The 19,471-nt window shown below is 38.8% G+C and overlaps 1 protein-coding gene across 14 annotated transcripts in view; it reads right to left on the bottom strand.

The window, feature by feature from the left end:
* PTPRT (protein tyrosine phosphatase receptor type T) overlaps nt 1-19,471 on the bottom strand; it is a 1,045,273-nt gene that overhangs the window by 245,364 nt on the left and 780,438 nt on the right. For all 14 annotated transcript variants that reach the window (XM_032838508.1, XM_032838515.1, XM_032838509.1 and 11 more), the window contains one exon: nt 1,545-1,818. In XM_032838508.1, coding sequence (XP_032694399.1) covers nt 1,545-1,818 — 274 coding nt within the window. The remainder of the gene's footprint in view (nt 1-1,544; nt 1,819-19,471) is intronic.

Here is a 19,471-nt window from a genome sequence, read left to right as displayed (position 1 = left end):
CTACTTTATAACCTTAATATGATTTATACAGCTTAGCATATGGCATTGTTTGTTATATATTTGTTGAATGAAATATAGCAACCTGAGATATGTCCACAAAAGTATTCTAGATAGAAAATACTTGTGTCATAAAAGGAACTAAAGATACTGAACTTTCAGAAATAAGATCAGATGGTACGTTTGAACAGAGGGGAGGTAGATGGTAAGAAAGATCTTATGGAACTAAAAGAATGCTGCCCAAGAAGGCAATTGCATTGGTTCTCTTGGGACCTAAGAGTCTGGACTAACGGCAATACATAGAAGCTATAATAAGAGACATAGTTCAAGCAGCACAATAAAAGGACTTCTTAGAACTACAGCCACCCCAGAGATCAGTAAAGTTACCATGTAAAGGAGTAAGTTCTCTGTCACTGGAGTTATTCAGGAATATGCACTAATACCAGTTAAGTGTGATATTGTAAAATTGATTGTTTTATGTGGAGGGGGAGGGAAATAGGTATATGGTGACCTTTTAGATCTTTTCCAGCTCTATGCTTTTGTGATGTTATGACTGGCATCCCATCTTGACCAAAGAAATACTTGACATTAAAAAAGGTTACCCCGTCTTTGGGAGAAGAAAACATTTTCTAATGTGACTATTGGTAATAACAAAAGAGTTAACATTCACTGATTAACTACCACATGTTTAGTTCATTCATAAATAATAATCAACAGGTATTATTCTGTAGGTGAGGAAATTGATCTTCAGGTAGGCATGTGATTTGCCCAGAGGTAATCTGAAAGAACTTTTTATCTTTTATAATTTTTATTTATTTATTTTTAGAGAGAGTATGTGCATGCACCGGTGGGTATGTGGTAGGGGAGGTGGGTAGGAGGGGCAGAGGGAGAGGCAGAGAAAGAATCCCACCCAGGCTCCACACCCAGCATGGGGCTCAATTCCACAATCCTCAGGTCATGACCTGAGCTAAAGTCAGGAGTTGGACGCTCAACTGACTGAGCCACCCAGGCACTGCAGAGCTTTTATCTTTGAATACTGAGGTCTGCAAATTTTTTCTGTAAAGGGTCATATAGTAAATATTTTAGGCTTTATGTGGCATAACGTCTTTGTCTCAACTACTCAACTTGAGACACCTGGGTGGCTCAGTTTGTTAGCCATCTGCCTTCGGCTTGGTCATGATCCCAGGATTCTGGAATCAAGTCGCACATCGGGCTCATCACCCAGTGGAGAGTCTGCTTCTCTATCTGCCTGCCACTCCTCTGCTTGTGCTCTCTCTCTCTCTCTGATAATAAATAAATAAAATCTTTTAAAAAATAAACGACTCAACTATACTGTTATAGCATCAAAGCAACCTTAGACTATATAAATGAATAGGCATTGCTGTATTAAAAAAAGTTTACACACACACACACACACACACACACACACAGAGAGAGAGAGAGAGAGAGAGGGGCATGGGGCTGGATTTGATCCCCATGCTACTTTTCATTTGAGAACAGGAAAATACACACAAAGCAAGAAATGACCTCCATGTGGTCATACTTACTCCATTTGCTTTGCTGAGTGCCTGGAAGTAGATGCTGTAGCTTTTCAGAGGGGAAAGAGGAGGGTTCCAGTATCCATTGTATGTCTTATTGTCACCCACTGTAAATGGCTGGGTGACAGGCAGGTTGGCGGGCTTCAATTCAGCGGCAAAGTAGTGTAGAGAATCAAGGCTGGAGGCATTCCTATAGCTCACAGGCACCGAAAAGCACTCAATGATGTCAGCTGCCCTTCGTGACTTCTGAAGTCGCTCTTCCTTGACAACCAGCTGATAAACACTGGACAGGAAAGAGAGGAAGATGAGCAACTATCCAGAAGGATGGACTTGTTATTTATCACCACTTCTGTATACAACTAAACCTCCCTCCTAAGATTAAGAATGAATAAACCCACTGCTTTCTAGAAACCCATCTCCATTTAGATGTCCCAAGGCCAGCTCATGCTGGATATATCCAAAACACAGCATGGTCCCAAGCCCAACAAATCTGCCTCCTCCTTCTACATTTTTTCTTTAGAAAAGGGTAGCGTTGCCCATCAAGTGATGAGATCTCGAGTCTGGGGCTCATCCTCAATTCCTACCTCTTTGGATATCACTCTGCACTTACCATCAAAAAGCCCTGTTGACATCTGCAATCTGTACCTGCCCTTTTCCCTTCTTTCCCTTCACTGAAAATGCTGAGGTTGGGTACTTCCCTACCTCTTACCTGGATTCAACTTGTCTCTTTGCCTCTAACTTATTTATCAACTAGCCAACTCATTGACCTTCCTGAATATAATACTGTCCCTCTTCAAGCACTCTCATAAGTTCCCCATTAACTGAATGATATAATCTAAACTCCTCATCCTGGCACTGGGGACACTTGTGCATGGCTTCCTGTCTTTTGGAAACTCTTGGGTTAGTCCCTGATTCTAGCTGCTCCAGACCCCCTGCTATTGCACAAACATCCTGTGGATCCCACCCCATGCCATCATCAGTTCATACTTCCTCCATCTGCAGTGCCCTCTACTTCTGCTGGTGGAAGCCCTTCCCTAAAGGCTGATTCTATCTTTCATCTCCTCAATGAACTCCATCTAGACCCTCCCAATCTGAATGAGTCTTCTTCCTTAGTTTCCCTACAATTCATTAATGGATATCTTCTTGGGATTACAGTAATATGTACATGGAACTACGGTTTCTCTGGCTAGGCTGTGACCTCTTGGACAGTGGGAGTTGTGGTTTAGTTATCTCTGCATCACTCCCTCCACCATATACTGCTGAACAGGCTGCCTGATACCCATACAGTGATCGGTGAATACTTGTTCAAGTGAACCAAACAAAGCTGAAAGCAGGCATGAAACCAAATATGACTGGATACAAAATCCCTAATTAAGATAAACAGTAAATACTCTGAATTCCTGTCTAGTGATCTTGTGCCATTCCTTTCAACTTAGAAGTAAGTAAGGAGTGCTCGCTTCGGCAGCACACATACTAAAATTGGAAGTAAGTAAGGAGGTACTAGTGTGTGAAGAGATGACCAAGCCTTTATTCAACACCAACTATATGCCAAATGTGTAGACTTTTTTAATAAAAGTTATCCTAATGTTTGTGCATTTGGATAGCATTTTACTACCTCCTTGTAGTAATGTAGTAATGTAGTTATGTACACATTGTACATTTATTTTCTCACAGTTTTGCAGGATATAAGTCCAAGATCACAGTGTCAACAGGGATGGTTCCAAGAAGTGCTTTTTTAAAAAAAAAAAAAAGATTTTATTTATTTATTTGAGAGAGAGAGAGAGAAGAAGAAGAAGACGACGACGACGATGACGATAACGACTATCCACTGAGCAGAGAGCCTAATGCAGGGCTCAATCTCAGGACCCTGAGATCATGACCAGAACCAAAAGCAGATGCTTAACCGATCGAACCACCTAGGTGCCCTGAATGAATGTTCCTCTTTTAGAAGAACTTTATTGCATAGATCTTGGGACTCATGCCCTAAGACAAAAGATCAATTTCCCAAAGAGTGCCCCCAGGAAACTTTTGTGAATTAATGAGGTGATTGCAGCAGTGGCCCCAAACCAATCATTTAAAGATGACATAGTGAGATAGCACATGGTTTATGAAGATGGAATATGGTAAGGACTACCATCTTTCAATTAGGCTGTCCCTCTAGAGCTATTTGGTTAAGAAGCACAACTTGGGCAAAGACAGAGGCACAGGACAATTTGAATTAAAAATAAAAGGGTATGGAGGGACTGACCCAAGGAAACATGCCACACCCAACATGGCAAGTTTTCCCCTGAATCTCCTTAAGCATGGGGATCATCAGTAATGCAAATGGGAAAGAAACAGACATATGAATGTCTGCCACACTTAGAATGTGGTATCTGGGTTGAGGTGAGGAATGGTTTGGCAAGCATATGTACTGTTTGATGGGAACATCTGAATGAGAGCTCAGTGGCCCAGGAGGCATGTGAGTGGCATGTGAGTGAATATAGCCCATCTTTCTGGGAATGCAGACTACATCTGAGTGTGAGCAATGTCCAAATGAGCATCTGTAGGACTTGGGTGTCTAAAAATTGAGCAAACATATATACTCTTGGAATGAGTGGGTGTGATATCCAGGTGACTGTCACCTAGGTGTGTGCACACCTAAATGTGTGTGACATCATCTATATATGTTCATAAAACTGAAGTCAATAAACACCTAAATTAAATTAGGGCTTCAGTGTTCATTCCCTCCCCCTCAACCCTGGAGTCCTCAGTGACACAATCAGTTTGTTTTTCAGGACAGCTAAGCTCAAAACAATCTCTGAAAAACATCACAAAGACCCAAGAACCAAGCCTAGAGGTCACAAGGTGAGAGTGGAGGGGTGTCTATAACAGTTTTTGGACCCCCCAAATAGTTTACATGTAATAGCAGTCTTTAGTAAAACTTTGAATCTGGCTAGAGTGTTAAGGACTGCTTGTTGAGGGCTTATGTTTCATGGAACTCTAATCTATGAGGTAAAGAGCAAAAGGCAATGAAGAGTGAAGGAGCAACAGTCTCTTGGGTCCACCTGTGGGAGCTTGTAATAGCACCTACAAGATGGAACTGGGCTCTCCAGGCTATCCAGCCCTACAAGATGGAACTGGGCTCTGCAGCCTATCTAGCCCTCATATCCTCCTGACCAGGTTGGTAAAGCATGAACAGCCTCATCCCTAGGAACAGGGGTTGCAAAGATCTGTGAGTCCTTCCCTTGAGGCCCAGTCTATCCCTAACTACTCTTGGGTTAACCCTGTCCACGTGAGAAGACCTCTGTTTCCATTTCTTTCTTTCTTTCTTTTTTAAATTATGTTCAGTTAGCCAGAATATAGTACGTCATAAGTTTCTGCTGTAGTGCTCAGTGACTCATAGTTGCATATAATGCCCAGCGCTCATCACAACACATGCCCTCCTTAACACCCATCATCTGGTTACTCCATCCCCATATCCTCCTTCCCTCTGTAACCCTAAGTTTGTTTCCTGGAGTCCAGAGTCTCTCATGGCTTGTCTCCCTCTCTGATTTCTTCCCATTTAGTTCCCACCTCCCCCCATGGTCCTCTGCTCTATTCCTTATGTTCCACATATGAGTGAAACCATATGATAATTTTCTTTCTCTGCTTAACTTATTTCACTTAGCATAGTTCCCTCCAGTTCCATCCATGTTGATGCAAATGGTGGGTACTCATCTTTTCTGAAGGCTGAGTAATATTCCATTGTATATATGGACCACATCATCTTTATCTATTCATGTGTTGAAGGGCATCTTGGTTCCTTCCACAGTTTGACTATTGTGGACATTGCTGCTATGAACACTGGGGTGCATATGTTCTTTTCACCAAATCTGTATCTTTGCAGAAAATGTTTTCATTTCTAAGCCCAAAACTCTCATGCCACTCCTGACTCCTTCTGTCACCCTTGCCCTCTAAATTGAGAACCCAAACCCTTGGGAGCTTCACTGGGGCTGAATCTCATTGCTGGAATCGCTTTCTGTTGTCTTTGGCCCTACAATGATGGAATGGATCAAGAAGAATCACAAGACTGGCCTGAGCACTGCCCAGGACTGGCATGATATTCCACAAAAGGCTAGAGATGGAGGCAGAGCATGTTTCCAGGGGCCAGCCTGTGATCCTGACACCAATCTAACTATTGACGACTCAACTGCCAACTCAACCACACTCAGTAGCCAGATTACAGAAGATGCGGAGGCCGACAGCAGAGTGTCCTAGGTTTATCAAATTGCAGCAGAAGTAGAAAGCCAGACTTCTCATTTACAGTCCAGTATCCTTTATTTCTCTACCTTCCTTCTTTTACTAGAAGCCGACAAAATGTACAAAGGGCCTTTTGAGTATGTTTTACTTAGCGGCTTGAACTACTTAAATCTTTCCTACCCAGCTCCTTCTGAAATCACAAAGCCTAGCGAAGGATATATTTGAGGAGGGACTTGTTAAACTGTGCTGTCAACATACAGTTCACATACAATTGGGATGAATGTGCCAAAGTATAGCCAGCAACACCCTCAGGCCCATTGTGCCTGCAGCTTGTCCATTCAGAGGCAAAGCTGCAACCGCAGCCAGAAAACTATAAACCATTTGGTCATAAAAATCTTTCTGGCAGCAAATCCAGCCTCTCTCCAAGATCCGGAAACTCTGATGAAGGAGGAGGAAGGAAGAGATGGCACGTGCAAATTATGCAACTGTCCTTCCCCACTTTAGGCAGTGGGGGCAGGGGTGGGTGGGGCGGGGACAAGATAGTTTCTTTTTGTTTTGTTTCTTTATTCTGATCATCATTCTCTTGGAAATATACCTACCTAAGCTCTTTTCAGCATGCTGATAATGATAAAAATCATACCTAAATGAGAAGAACTCTCCAAAAGTCCTATCTCAAGTGCAAAAGAAGTCATTACAATAAACTATTCAGGAGCCTTTGTGGAGAGAAAGGATTTTTTTTTTTCTTTTTTAGTAGAAAAATCCTGATAGTATAAGAGGATCTTAAGATGCTCACCTCACGACATACAGCATTTATGCACCCATTTCCCCCTCCTGGGACACCCCCTCTACTTCTCCCAATGAGAAGACTGACATTTGTGACCATATTTTCTGTATAAGTTCTCCTGAGAGTCTCTTCTTGCAGGACCCTGAAAGCAGCTATACTCCAACAGGAAAGGCAGAGAGGAGTGTGTGCCTTCTTTCTTCTCCCTGGATTTTGCTTCCTCACTGAAGCTCACCTTCAAGGTCCACTGTTGACCTTTGTTGTTACGGTGACTGCCCCTAGCCCTCTCTTCCCAATTGTTCAGACTTAGCCTTGCCGGTAACTTCAACCCTCTAGTTCGTATCTCTTGAGACTAGAACACTCTCCTCTCATGTCCCAAGACTCCAGCCCATATCGAACAGTTGCTTGAGACACCCTGAAGAGGAAGACACACAGCAATTTCTCTTCAGGTGTTAGAGGACCCGGCCACCGGAGACTCGTGCCCCTTCTGATTCCTGAGCCAGCGGTCTTGCATGAGAACTCATGCTCCTCTGTGAGGGACCAGGGGCCTATCTGAGGCATCCATCAACCACTAACACATCCCATGCCCCCCCCCCCCACTTTGTGTATCTGGGAAGAGATCTCCAGCTAGGGGCTGTTATTATCCTTGCAGAATGCTGAAGTCAGGTGACAGAGAGGAGACTGTGGTTCGCAGGTGACGATTGCCCAGGTTCATAAAAGGGTACATTTGGGCCCATATTCTCCCAGAAATAGGCTTCATAAATTCATACCCATTAGTTCATACTGATATCGTCAATTCAAATCCACTAACACAAGATGCTTCACCCTCCCAACTGCCTGTTTAACCTTTTTCCTCCAGGAAAAAGCCTCCTTTCCAACATCAATATTCTGTACTCATTTACTCTCTCACACAATACACACAAAATCATTTCAGAATTAACTCATCAATACCACAACCAACCTCAATATTTAAAAGTAAAATTCAAGGTTTCTCTACTGCCCTGTTCTAGCTCCTTCCCAAACAATTCTGTCTCAAAGCTATTAGATAGGGCAGAGTAAGACAGGCATCCCTGTGTGATGGGGGATGTCATGGTGGCCCAATGTAGGGACTGGAAGCCCACCTAATGTCCCTGAGACCCATTTGGGTCATCTGCAAGGTCAAACTATGTTTAGAATACCATTAAGATTCTAACTGCCTTTTGCCCTTTTAGTGCCATACAAGCATACTGTGGAGTTCTTAAAAAGCCACAAGACTTCAAAACTGCATGAGGCTGGTAGTGAAGATATCTTTTTGAGACACTGATTTCATTTCCTTTGGATATATAAGCAAAAGTGAGATTGTTTTATCATAGGGTAATTATATATTTTTTTAATTTTTTGAGAAATTCCACACTGTTTCCCACAATGGTGGTACCACTTTACATTTTTGCCAACAGTGTACAGAGCCCCCTTTTCTTTTATGTTTTTTGTTATCTTTTGTGTTTTTGATAACAGGCATTTTAATAGGTATGTGTGATATCTCATTATGGTTTTGATTTGATTTCCCTGATGATTAGCGGTATTGAGAACCTTTTCATGTATCTGTTGGCCAACTAAAGGCCTTTTTTTTTTTTTTTTTAAAACTGTCTATTCATGTCCTTTTTCTACCTCTAATTAGATTATTTTATTTTTTGCTAGTGAGTTGTAGGATTTCCCTTTATATTTTGAATATTAGTCCCTTAACAGATATGTGGTTTGCAAATGTTACTTCCTATTCTTAAGTCTGCCTTTTCATTTTGTTGATCATTTCTTCTGCAGTGGAAAGGTTTTTTGTTTGTTTGTTTGTTTGTTTTATAGTTGTATATAGCCCTTATCTATTTTTGCTTTTGTTGTGAGAGCTTTTGGTGTCATTTCCATTAACTCATCGCCAATACCAATTTAAGGAATTTTTCCCCTATGTTTTCTCTTAGGACATTTATGTTTCAGGTGTTAAGTCTTTAATCCATTTCAAGTTGATTTTTGTGAGTGGTACAAGACAGGGGTCTAGTTTCATCTACTTGCATGTGAATATCCAGTTTTTCCAATGCCATTTAGTGAAGAGATTATCCTTTCCCCATTGCATATCCTTGGCTTCCTTGTCAAATAGTAGTTTGACATATATTCATATATGTATATATCCATATATGCATGGATTTACTTCTGGCCTCTCAATTCTGTTCCACTGGTCAATGTGTCTGTTTTTATGCAATTACCTTACTATTTTGATTACTATCGCTTTGTGATATAGTTTTGAATCAGGATGTGTGCGGTTTCCAGCTTTGTTCTTCCTTTCCAGGCTTGCTTTGGCTATTTAGAATTTTCTGTGGTTCCATATGAATTTCAGAATTGTTTTTTTCTATTTCTATAAAAATGTCATTGGAATCTTGATAAGGATTACACTGAATCTATAGATGACTTTGGGTTGTATGGATATTTTAACAATATTAATTCTTCTGACCCATAAACACAGGATACCTTTCCATTTATTTGCTCTTCTTCAATTTCTTTCATCAGTGTTTTATGATTCTCAGTGTAGTGATCTTTCATCTCCTTAAATTTATTCCTATTTTATTCTTCTGATGTTATTGTAAATAGGATTGTATTCTTTATTTTTCAGATAACTGTTAGTATAGAGAAATGCAACTAATTTTATAGGTTGATTTGCATCCTACAACTTTATTTATTGAATTTTTATTTATCCTTTATTATAATTCTTTTGTTACAAGGTTATTATATAATATGTTATATATAATATCTGTCATATATATCTTATATATAAGATCATGTCATCTGCAAACAGAGACAATTTTACTTTTTCCTTTCCAATTTGGATACCTTTTATTTGTCTTTATTGTCTAACTGCTTTGCCCTGGACTCGACTACTATGTTGAATAGGAGTTGTGAGGGTGAGCACTGTTGTCTTCTTATTTTAGGGGAAAACCTTTCAACTTTCATTACTGAGTAGGTTAGCTGTGGGCTTGTCATGTTATCATGTTAAGGGATGTTCTTTCTATACCTAATTTGCTGACACGTTTTAAAAAAACTCATGAATGGTCAATGAATTTTGTCAAATGTTTTTCTTGCATCTACTGAGATGATCATATGATTTTTACCTTTCCTTCTGTTACAGTGATGGATGTATCACATTTATTAGTTTGTGTATGTTGAACCATCCTTACACTCCAGGAATGAATTTCACTTGATCAACCATGATCTTTTTAATGAATTCAGTTAACCAGTATTTTGTTAACACTGTCACTGATTTTTCAAGTGAGGGCAGAGAATAGTCATTTCAAAATCAGAAGTGTGTTGCTCAAGAGCATTGGTTCCCAACTCTGGCTGTACATTCTAATTGCCCAGAAGACTTTAAAAATGCTATTCCTTGGCCCCACCTCAGACCAAATCAAAATCTCTAGGGGTGAGGCTATCGCATCAGTACTTTTTTAAAAAGGGGTCTCCAGATGGTCTTAATGTGCAGCTATAAAATCACAAATTTAGATAATTCTGATATTTCTACCTTTACCCTCGCAAAGACATCCCCCTTCAACATTCTTACTTTGTTGAAAATCATTGCTTTGGGCCATTCCAATCCACCATAGCATTCATTCATAATTACTAGTTTGCTTGAATCATTGTCTATTGCACCTGTTGATTTATTTCTTTTATAGCTTTCATCACAGTTGAAATGTGTCTTACCTGGTTATTTCTTTTATTAGCTTACTGCTTGTTCCCTAATAGTCTCTTAACTTCATGAGGTCATGAGGTCTGTTTACTCCTGCATCCCCAGCTTCTAATATCTACTAACCACGTAACAGCTATTCAGTAAGTACTTACTAAATAAACAAAGTTGGCAAAATTTATAAGATGAATTTCAAATGTTCATGTCAATTTTTTCTCTCTTTTTAAAATTGTATTCATTTATTTGTTTATTTATTTAGAGAGAGTGTGTGTGAGCCGAAGGGAGAGGAAGAGGGAGAAAGAATCTCATGCAGACTCTGTGCTAAGAGCAGAGACTGCCATGGGGCTCAATCCCATGACCCTGAGATCATGACCCGAGCTAAAATCAAGAATGGGATGCCTCACCGAATGGGCCACCCAGGTGCCCCATTCATGTCAATTCTTACTGCATGCTTCAATGCTATTTTAGATGCTGTTCCATCTCCCCAAGATGCCTTTTTCCTTTTTCCCCATCTTGAGAATTCCTCATCCAATCCAGACCCACATCTAATGTTACTTTTTCCAAGGAGTCTTTCTTGCAAACCAGAGCTAGTTTCTCCTTCCTCTGTTCCCAGAGCTCACTGTCCATACTCCTATCATAGCTCCCACTGCTGTGTACTGCAATGATTACTTCACCCAACAGAAAATGTTGAATGAACACTTACTATGTTAGACACCATGTTAAAAACTCATTCAACACATGATCTAATTTGACCTTCATAATGCCTCTAAGAGGTAGATATTGTTATCTTATTCTGACATAATAAAAGAAAAAAATACAGAGAGGCCCAGAAATTTACCCAGAGTCACATCACTGAATGCCGAAGTTAGGATTTGAACACAGTCTGACTCCTGAGCCCTCTGTCTTAACCACGAAATCACACTGTTTTTTAGCATACCCAAAGTTGAACCATCATCTGTACTGTAACCCATAAAATAATCCTCTTTTTAAAAAAATTATTTTTATGTCAAGGAAAATACATCTTATTAAATTTGCATCTTATAAAATTTGAAAAGTAGATGAGAGAGAGAAAAGGATCCCTATAACCCAGCCACTCTGATGTAATCATCAATGAAATATGGGTAAATCATCCACCATTCTGTTCTTCTGCGGGAACAAATCTCTGATTTAATACTGGAAATCAATGAGGGAAAGCCTTTCTTTTATAGATATTTATCTTACAGATAACTTAATTGTTTTGCAAATACATTTTTAATATTATACACAAAAGGCTCCCCAATAGCAAATATCTTTATTCCAGAAGGTCTTGTGACTTAGCAAACTTGTTAACTAAGAAGCCCTTAATATTAGCACACTAAAAACAGGTAAAGCCATAAAGTTTTAATTCAAACACACTGACTAATGATTACATGGTCTGCTAATACCTTTTCTTCCAAAGGACACTTGATTAGGTTATCTATAGGAAAAAGGTAAATGCACTCCCCACCAAGATTAGCTTTGTTCTCTCTTAGGCAGTCTCTGTACTTCCTTAGGTTAATACAATTTCATGAAATAGTAGGAAGCCGCTTAGTCTCTGTATTTCCCGAGATTACCACAGGGCCTTCTGGTGACTAGAATGACTATAGGGGAAAGGTCCCAGACAGTACCAGCTGGCGTCAGAGTTCATTCATATACAGGTAGTAAAGCTTTAGTCATCAAAAAAATGTTAATAAACAGTAAATAAAATGTTTAATAAAACAAGGGCTCATGTAACACATCTTTAGTAGATTTCTAATAAATCTGATTAAAATATAATATTAGCATTTATAAACCTAGTTTCTAGTGCAAAATCTGCCAGGAAATACATATTTGTGTGATCTTGGGCAAGTAATTTAATCTCACAAGAGAAGAGTTATTACATTTCTTAATCACTCTTTCTGGTCCTGTGTGTCCATCAGCCTGATTTTGTGTGCTCTGATGTTAATGGGGGCCTCATGGACCTCTTCAGAGTTGTTCTAAAACTACTGGTGCCTCATTTTCTAGTGAAAAGGGCTAGAAAATTTAAGTCCTCCTCTTGCCCAGCCTTCACCTGTACTCTGCCTTAGGGTAGAATTTCCAGTATATGTCTTGGGAAGAAGTGAAAAAAAGCCTGCTCCTTTGCCTCAAGGGGGACCTACTGAAGGTGTAATTCACTGTCCAGAGAACCCCACAGAATCGCACCTGTGTTTGGTTTCTTTACCTTCTCTTTCCAGCTTCCCTTTTCAAACTAGTTTCTACTGGGAACAACACTTTAACAAATCATTTGCTTTTAAATCCTTGTTTTATGAGTTTGCTTCCGGGAGAACTCAACCTTAAGTAACCTCTACATTCCTCAACTTCCTCATATTTAAAAATTATGGTGTGGGTCTTCTGGAACAGTAGAGTGAGGGGCTCAGCACAATCTCTCTCCGAGAGCAATGAATAAACTGAAGAATACTGTCCACACTAACAATTTCAGGAGTAGCTGGAGAAATGCATAGTTTTAAACATCTATATTAGAGGGGGAAAAGGTCTCAAATTAATAACCTATGTTTCCATCTTAAGACAGTAGATAAATGAAAACAAGTTAAACTCCAAGCAGGCAGAAAGAAGAAAAGAATAAAGATTAGACTAGAAATTAATGATATAGGCAACATAAAAATAAGAATGAAAAATCAGTGATTTTTTGAAAAGATCAACACTGTCGGCAACTCTTTCTCTCCACTGGTCAAGAGAAAGAGAAAGATGATATAAATTACCAAAATCAAGAATGAAAAAGGGGACATCACTACTGACCTCACAGATATTTCTTTTTTTTTTTAATTTTTTTTCCCCATAGATATTTCAAAAATTATAAAGAAATGCCATAAGAAACTTTATGCCACAAAATGCAGACAACTTAGATGAAATGTAAAAATACCTAGAAACACATAATTTACCAAAACTGAGTCATAAAGAAAGTAGAAAATTTCAATGTACTTATAACAAGTAATTGAATTAGTAATTAAAATTCTTCCCTCATAAAAGCCCAGCCCATATGGCTTCACTGGTGAAGTCTACCAAATATTCAAAGAATAAATAATTCTGATTTTTTCATAAACTTATCCAGAAAATAGCAGAAGAAAGAATTCATCATTCTATGAAACCCTGATAACAAAACCAGAGAAATACATTACATTAAAATAAAACTATAGTCTAATCCTTCATGATTAATGACACCCCAAAATTTAACCAAATATTAGTAAACTAAATATAGTAATATATAAAAAAGACTATACATCATAACTAATTGAGATTTATCCCAGAAATGCAAGGTTGATTTAATATTCAAAAATCAATTAATTCAATACAACATGTATTTAAAATAAATGGGAAAAAACACATGATAATTTCAATAGATTCAGAAAAATATTGCCAAAATTATACGCATATTAATGATAAAAAGTACTAACAAACTAGAAACAGAGAGAAGCTTTCTAAGCTTGATAAAGGCCACTTATGAAACATGTAAGTGAAAAACCATCCTCAAGGGTAACAGACTAAATTCTTTCCCTATAAAAGCATAATAAGACAAAGAGGTCTACTCATCATTGTACTACAGATTCTAAGCAGTGGAATAAAGCATTGTGCTAGACAGTCTAGCCAGTGAGTCTAGTTAATTAATTAAAGGCACTAGAAGGAAAGGAGTTAAGGTTTTATTTGCAGATGACAGGATCCTATATGTAGAAAATTCTAAGGAATACACAAGACACAGAAACAGACACAGATAAACACATCCCAACTAGAATAAACAACTTCAACAAGGTCACAAGATACAAAACAAAAATACAAAAATCTATTGTATATTTGTCATTGGCAAAGAACAATCTGAAAATGAAATTAAGTGAACAATTCCATTCACAGTAGTACCAAAAGGAATACTTACAAGTAAATCTAAACAAAAGAAGTGAAATACCTGTATACTGAATAGTACAAAACATTGTTGAAAAAATTTAAGATATAAATAAATGGTGAGACATTTCATGTTCACAGACTGGAACAGACAATATTGTTAACATGGCATTTCTCAGCAAATTTATCTATAGACTTGATGCAATCTCTATCAGAATCTCTGGAGACTTTCTGCAAAAACTAACAGGCTGATACTTAGATGTATATGGAAATGCAAAAATCCATAATAAGCAAAACAATTTTTAAAAATAAGAACAAAGTTGGATGATTTATAGTTCCTGATTTTATAATATGAAAATCAATACAGTGTGGTGTTGGCACAAGATAGACTTACAGATCAATCAAAGAGAACTGAGAGTCCAGAAATAAACCATTGCATTTATGATCAACTGATTTTTGACCAAGAATCCAAGAAAATTCAATGATTAAAGAATAATCTTTTCAGCAAATGATCCTGGGCCAATTGAATAGCTACATGCAAAAATACAAATTTAAATTCATACTGTATACAAGAACTAACAGAAAATAAATCATAGCCCAAATGTTAGAGCTAAAAGTATAAAACTTCTAGGGAAAAACAAAGAAGATCTTCATGATGTTGGATTAGGAAAAAGTGGATGATATAACACCAAAAACATGATCTATTAGAAGGGGAAAGGAGATGAGTTCGATGTCATTAGGAATTTTTTTTTTTAATTGGGCTTCAGAAGACACTGTTAAACCAATGAAAAGACAAGCTACATGTTAACAGAAAATATCTGCAAAACATATGTATGATAAGACTTCCTCCTAACATACATAAGGGTCCATTACAACTTAAGAACCAGAAGACAAACAACCCAATTAAGAAATTGGCAAAAGATCCGACTAGAATTTCACTAAAGATGAAATACAAGTGGCTAAAAAGCTCATGAAAAGATGGTCAGCCTCATTAGTCATTAGGGAAATGTAAATTAAAACCACAATGAGAAACTACCAACTCACCCATTAGAATGGCTATCAGTAAAAAGACACAATAGCAAGTGTTGACACAGGCAAGGAAAAACTGGAACCATCATACACTGTTGTTGGGAAGGTTAAAAAAAATGGTATAGACACTTTGGTGAATGGTTTGGAAGTTCTTTGAAAAGGTAAACATGCAACTACTATCCACCCAGCCATTCCACTAGATACCTACACAAAAGAAAAGATAACATAGGTCTACACAAAGGCCTGTATGTATATAAATGCTAATAACAGTATGATTCATAACTGCCAAAATACTAGAACAATCTAAATGTCTATCAACTGGTGAACAAACAAATAATATGTGGCATATCCCAATAACAAAATATAATTCAGCAATGAAAGAAGCAAATTGCTGAGATGTTCGACAATATGGATTAAGCTCAGAAACACTGTGCTAAATGAAAGAAGCTAGATGCAAAACACTATTCATCATATGATTCCACTCATCTGAAATGTCAAGAAAAGGCAAATTTATAGAGACAGAAATCAGATAAGTGATTTCTTGGGACTGGAGGTGGGAACAGGAATCAACTGCCCTCAGGCACCGGGTATTTTATGGTGTGACAAACTATTCCAAAATGGGATTACGGTGATGGTTGCACCACCCTATAAATTTACTGAAAATCACTGAATTGTACACTTTAAATGGGTGAATTTTATGGTATGTAAATTATACCTCAATAAAGCTGTTAAAGAAATGAGGGAAATGGACTGAATAATCTTGGATGTTCTTTCTCCCTCAAAAGTCTGTGCTTTAGCATTCAACTATGCACACATTTTAATACAAAAATGCTATGATAAACCTTTGGCATTACTGTACAAGCCGGGCTAAGAAACAAATGTGAGCTTTGTAATCCCCAACAGAATCTAGCTTTGCAATTACATTCCCCACATTAAAGGTCACTTGGAACTAAGAAGCTGAAATTTAAAATGACATGTCTTAGTTAGTCAAACTTTATTCTAAGGCTCTGGGAATTCCTGTTTTTTCCTCCACCACTGTTTGCCTAGCACAACAGCCCTTAGTAAAGGCAAGGCAATGGGAAGAGGGACACACTGGCAGTTTGTCATGTGCATGTGCATAAAGATGCTTGGCTTCTGACTAGCTGTGTGACCTATTGCCACCCCCCCCCCGTCTTCCATGTGCTTATTCATTTATTCATCAGTGGCTATAGTGTGCCAGGTGCAAGTCTGAAAATAACATGATCCCTGGTTGATGGGAGCTCAGGACCAAGACAAGGAGACAGGTATTAACTACTCAGCACAGTCCAGTGAGGTGAGGGCAAATGAGGAATTCAAAGACGGAAGGATTCTGAGAAGAGGGGCACATACAGGATAGTGTGAGGAGTAAATCACATAATGTGTCTAGAGAGCACTTTCTATAGAGTAAAGTGCTCTATAAAAGTTGGCTGGAGCCAACCCATCTGCTGCATCAATAACATCATTATTAGAGTGTTATCAAATTAGACGACAAAGATTTGCTTTGTTTTCCATTTGGACCGTCCTGCAATTGAATTGCACTTGGTAAATTTAACAAAAGTGGATGTTGAATAGAAGTTTTAGAGAAAGAAATATGTTGTGTAAAGGACCAGTAACCATTTTCAAATTAAGTTTGACTTATTATCTGATGAAAGTAAAAGAAACCTTTTAAGGAAGAGCCAGACAACCATCTGATGATGGCCAGGGTTCTATACCCTCTTCTCCAATATTTAAAAGAAGTATAACTAGCTATAACTGAGCATGCACTTACTTGCAATGAGATATATTAAATCAAAATGTGGAAGACCTGGTTATGATCCTTATGTACCCCCTCTTAATCATAGGTCTTCTCTTGTTCAGAATGTCATACACAAGAACTACCGTGGCTCTTACTGTAATATATATCCAGAATCTGACCACTTCTAACACCTCTATAGCTACCACCTTGGCCAAAACCTCATCATGTTTCAACCAGACTAGTGCAATAGCCTCTCAACTCATCTCCCTGCTTTCACTCTTGCTCCCTATAATCTGTTCTCCAAACAGTAGCTAGAGTGACCCTTTAAAAACATGACTGATTACCTACTTAGAGTAAAAGGCAACATCTTTGCAATGTCTCCAAGGCCCTCTCTTATAAACTCTCTGGTCTCAGGGTGTCTGAGTGGTTCAGTAGGTTAAGTGAACGCCTTTGGCTCAGGTCACCAACCTGGAGTCCCGGGAATGAGTCCCACATAGGGCTCCCTGCTCAGTGGGGGAGCCTGCTTCTCGCTTTGACCCTCACCCATTTTGTTCTCTCTCTCTCTCATATAAATAAAATCTTAAAAACAAAACCAAACAAACTCTCTGATCTCATCTCTTCAAATTCTTCTCTAGTGACATGGCCTCTTTACCAATTCTTGAACACCCTAACCATGCTCTCATCTCAAGACCTTTGCACCTGCTACCTTCTATGCCTGGAATGTTCTTCCCTTAGATATACCCAGCCCTTGGAAAGCTTGCTTCTTCATCTCTGCCAATGAAGTCTGACTGGGCCGTTTTATTTAAAACACAACCCCAATCCTAACATAACCTGTGACATTTCTCTGCTTCATTTTTCTCCATATCATTTACCATCATCACACACATGTGCATACATGCATGCACACACATAAACCTTTTGAGGGAGGACTGTAAACAGGAAAAATGCCAACTTTCCTTTGGGGAAAAGCAACTGGATAGACAACAGGCCATTTAGCTGGTATTTGGATAGATGACCTTGATTGGGTAATGTTTTCTAAAGCAGCAATGAACTAAAACGCAAGGTCGGGGTTTTCATTCTGGCTTCACCACTCCCCCCCGCTCTGTCTGACATGCTGAGCGAGTCACTTTACCTCTAGAACTTGCATCTAAAATGGGAAAAGTCCGGCCAATGCAATAAGACCCAAAACAGACGAGATACACATTTTAGAAAGGAAGGCAATTTATCATCATTTGTAGATAATATGACAGTGACCTAATATATCGATGAGAATCAACTGAAAGGCCCCTAAAATTAATGAAAGAATTCAGTAAAGTGCTTTGATAGAAGATAGAGATAAATAAACTGTACAGCATGAAACACAAGCTAGAAGATGTAATAAAAAGTCCTTTTAGAATAGAGTCCTTTAAAAACAGCTAAGGATCACACAAATAAGAAATGTACAGAACTGACATGGGAAGGAAAAATAAAGCTCTCTACTGAGTGAACTAAAAGAGAGACTCTCCAGCCTCTAGCACAGGACTTGGCAGAGTGGGAGACAAATAAAGGGAGAGAAATGGATGGTCCTGGATGAAAGCATCACACACTGTAAAAATGCCTGTTCTGGACAAACTGAGGTTTTTTTCTTCATAAAACATGAGGCTAGTTAGGTGACATTTGGGAGGCCTGAAGATGTGTATGACCCTAATTTGAGAATTCTAGCAATTTCATTGGGAGGTGCTTTGTTTTGTTTTGTTTTTTTTGGTTGGTTTGTTTAAAATAAGAAACATAGTTAAGAATGTCTTTTGGGGGGACGCCTGGGTGGCTCAGTTGGTTAAGCAGCTGCCTTCGGCTCAGGTCATGATCCCAGCATCCTGGGATCGAGTCCCACATCGGGCTCCTTGCTCGGCAGGGAGCCTGCTTCTCCCTCTGCCTGCCATTCTGTCTGCCTGTGCTTGCTCTCTCTCCCTCTCTCTCTCTGACAAATAAATAAAATCTTAAAAAAAAAAAAAAGAATGTCTTTTGGGGTGCCTGGGTGGCTCAGTGGTTAAAGCCTGTGCCTTCGGCTCGGGTTGTGATCTCAGGGTCCTGGGATCGAGCCCCATATCAGGCTCTCCGCTCAGCGGGAAGCCTGCTTCCCCCTCTATCTCTGCCTGCCTCTCTGCCTACTTGTGATCTCTCTCTGTCAAATAAAGAAATAAAATCCTTAAAAAAAAAAAAAAAAAAGAATGTCTTTTAAACAAAGAAGGGTGAAAAACCACTACTGAGTATTAAAGCTTATAATGATGTTACAGTAATTAAACCTGGAGTACTGGGGCACCTGGGTGGCTCAATGGGTTAAAGCCTCTGCCTTCGGCTCAGGTCATGATCCCAGGGTCCTGGATCGAGCCCCGCATCAGGCTTCCTGCTCAGTGGGGAGCCTGCTTCCTCCTCTCTCTCTCTCTCTCTCTGCCTGCCTCTCTGCCTACTTGTGATCTCTGTCAAATAAATAAATAAATAAAATCTTTAAAAAAAAATAAAATAAACCTGGAGTACTGGAGTGTGATTAAAGGAAATTGGGATAAACGTGTGTACATGCACACATGTAT

Source organism: Lontra canadensis, unplaced genomic scaffold (genome assembly GCF_010015895.1).
Source record: "Lontra canadensis isolate GAN:19392208 unplaced genomic scaffold, GSC_riverotter_1.0 scaffold105, whole genome shotgun sequence".
Lineage (NCBI taxonomy): Eukaryota > Metazoa > Chordata > Mammalia > Carnivora > Mustelidae > Lontra > Lontra canadensis.
Note: the sequence above shows the minus strand (reverse complement) of the source record. Positions and strands in the feature narration are given on the sequence as shown.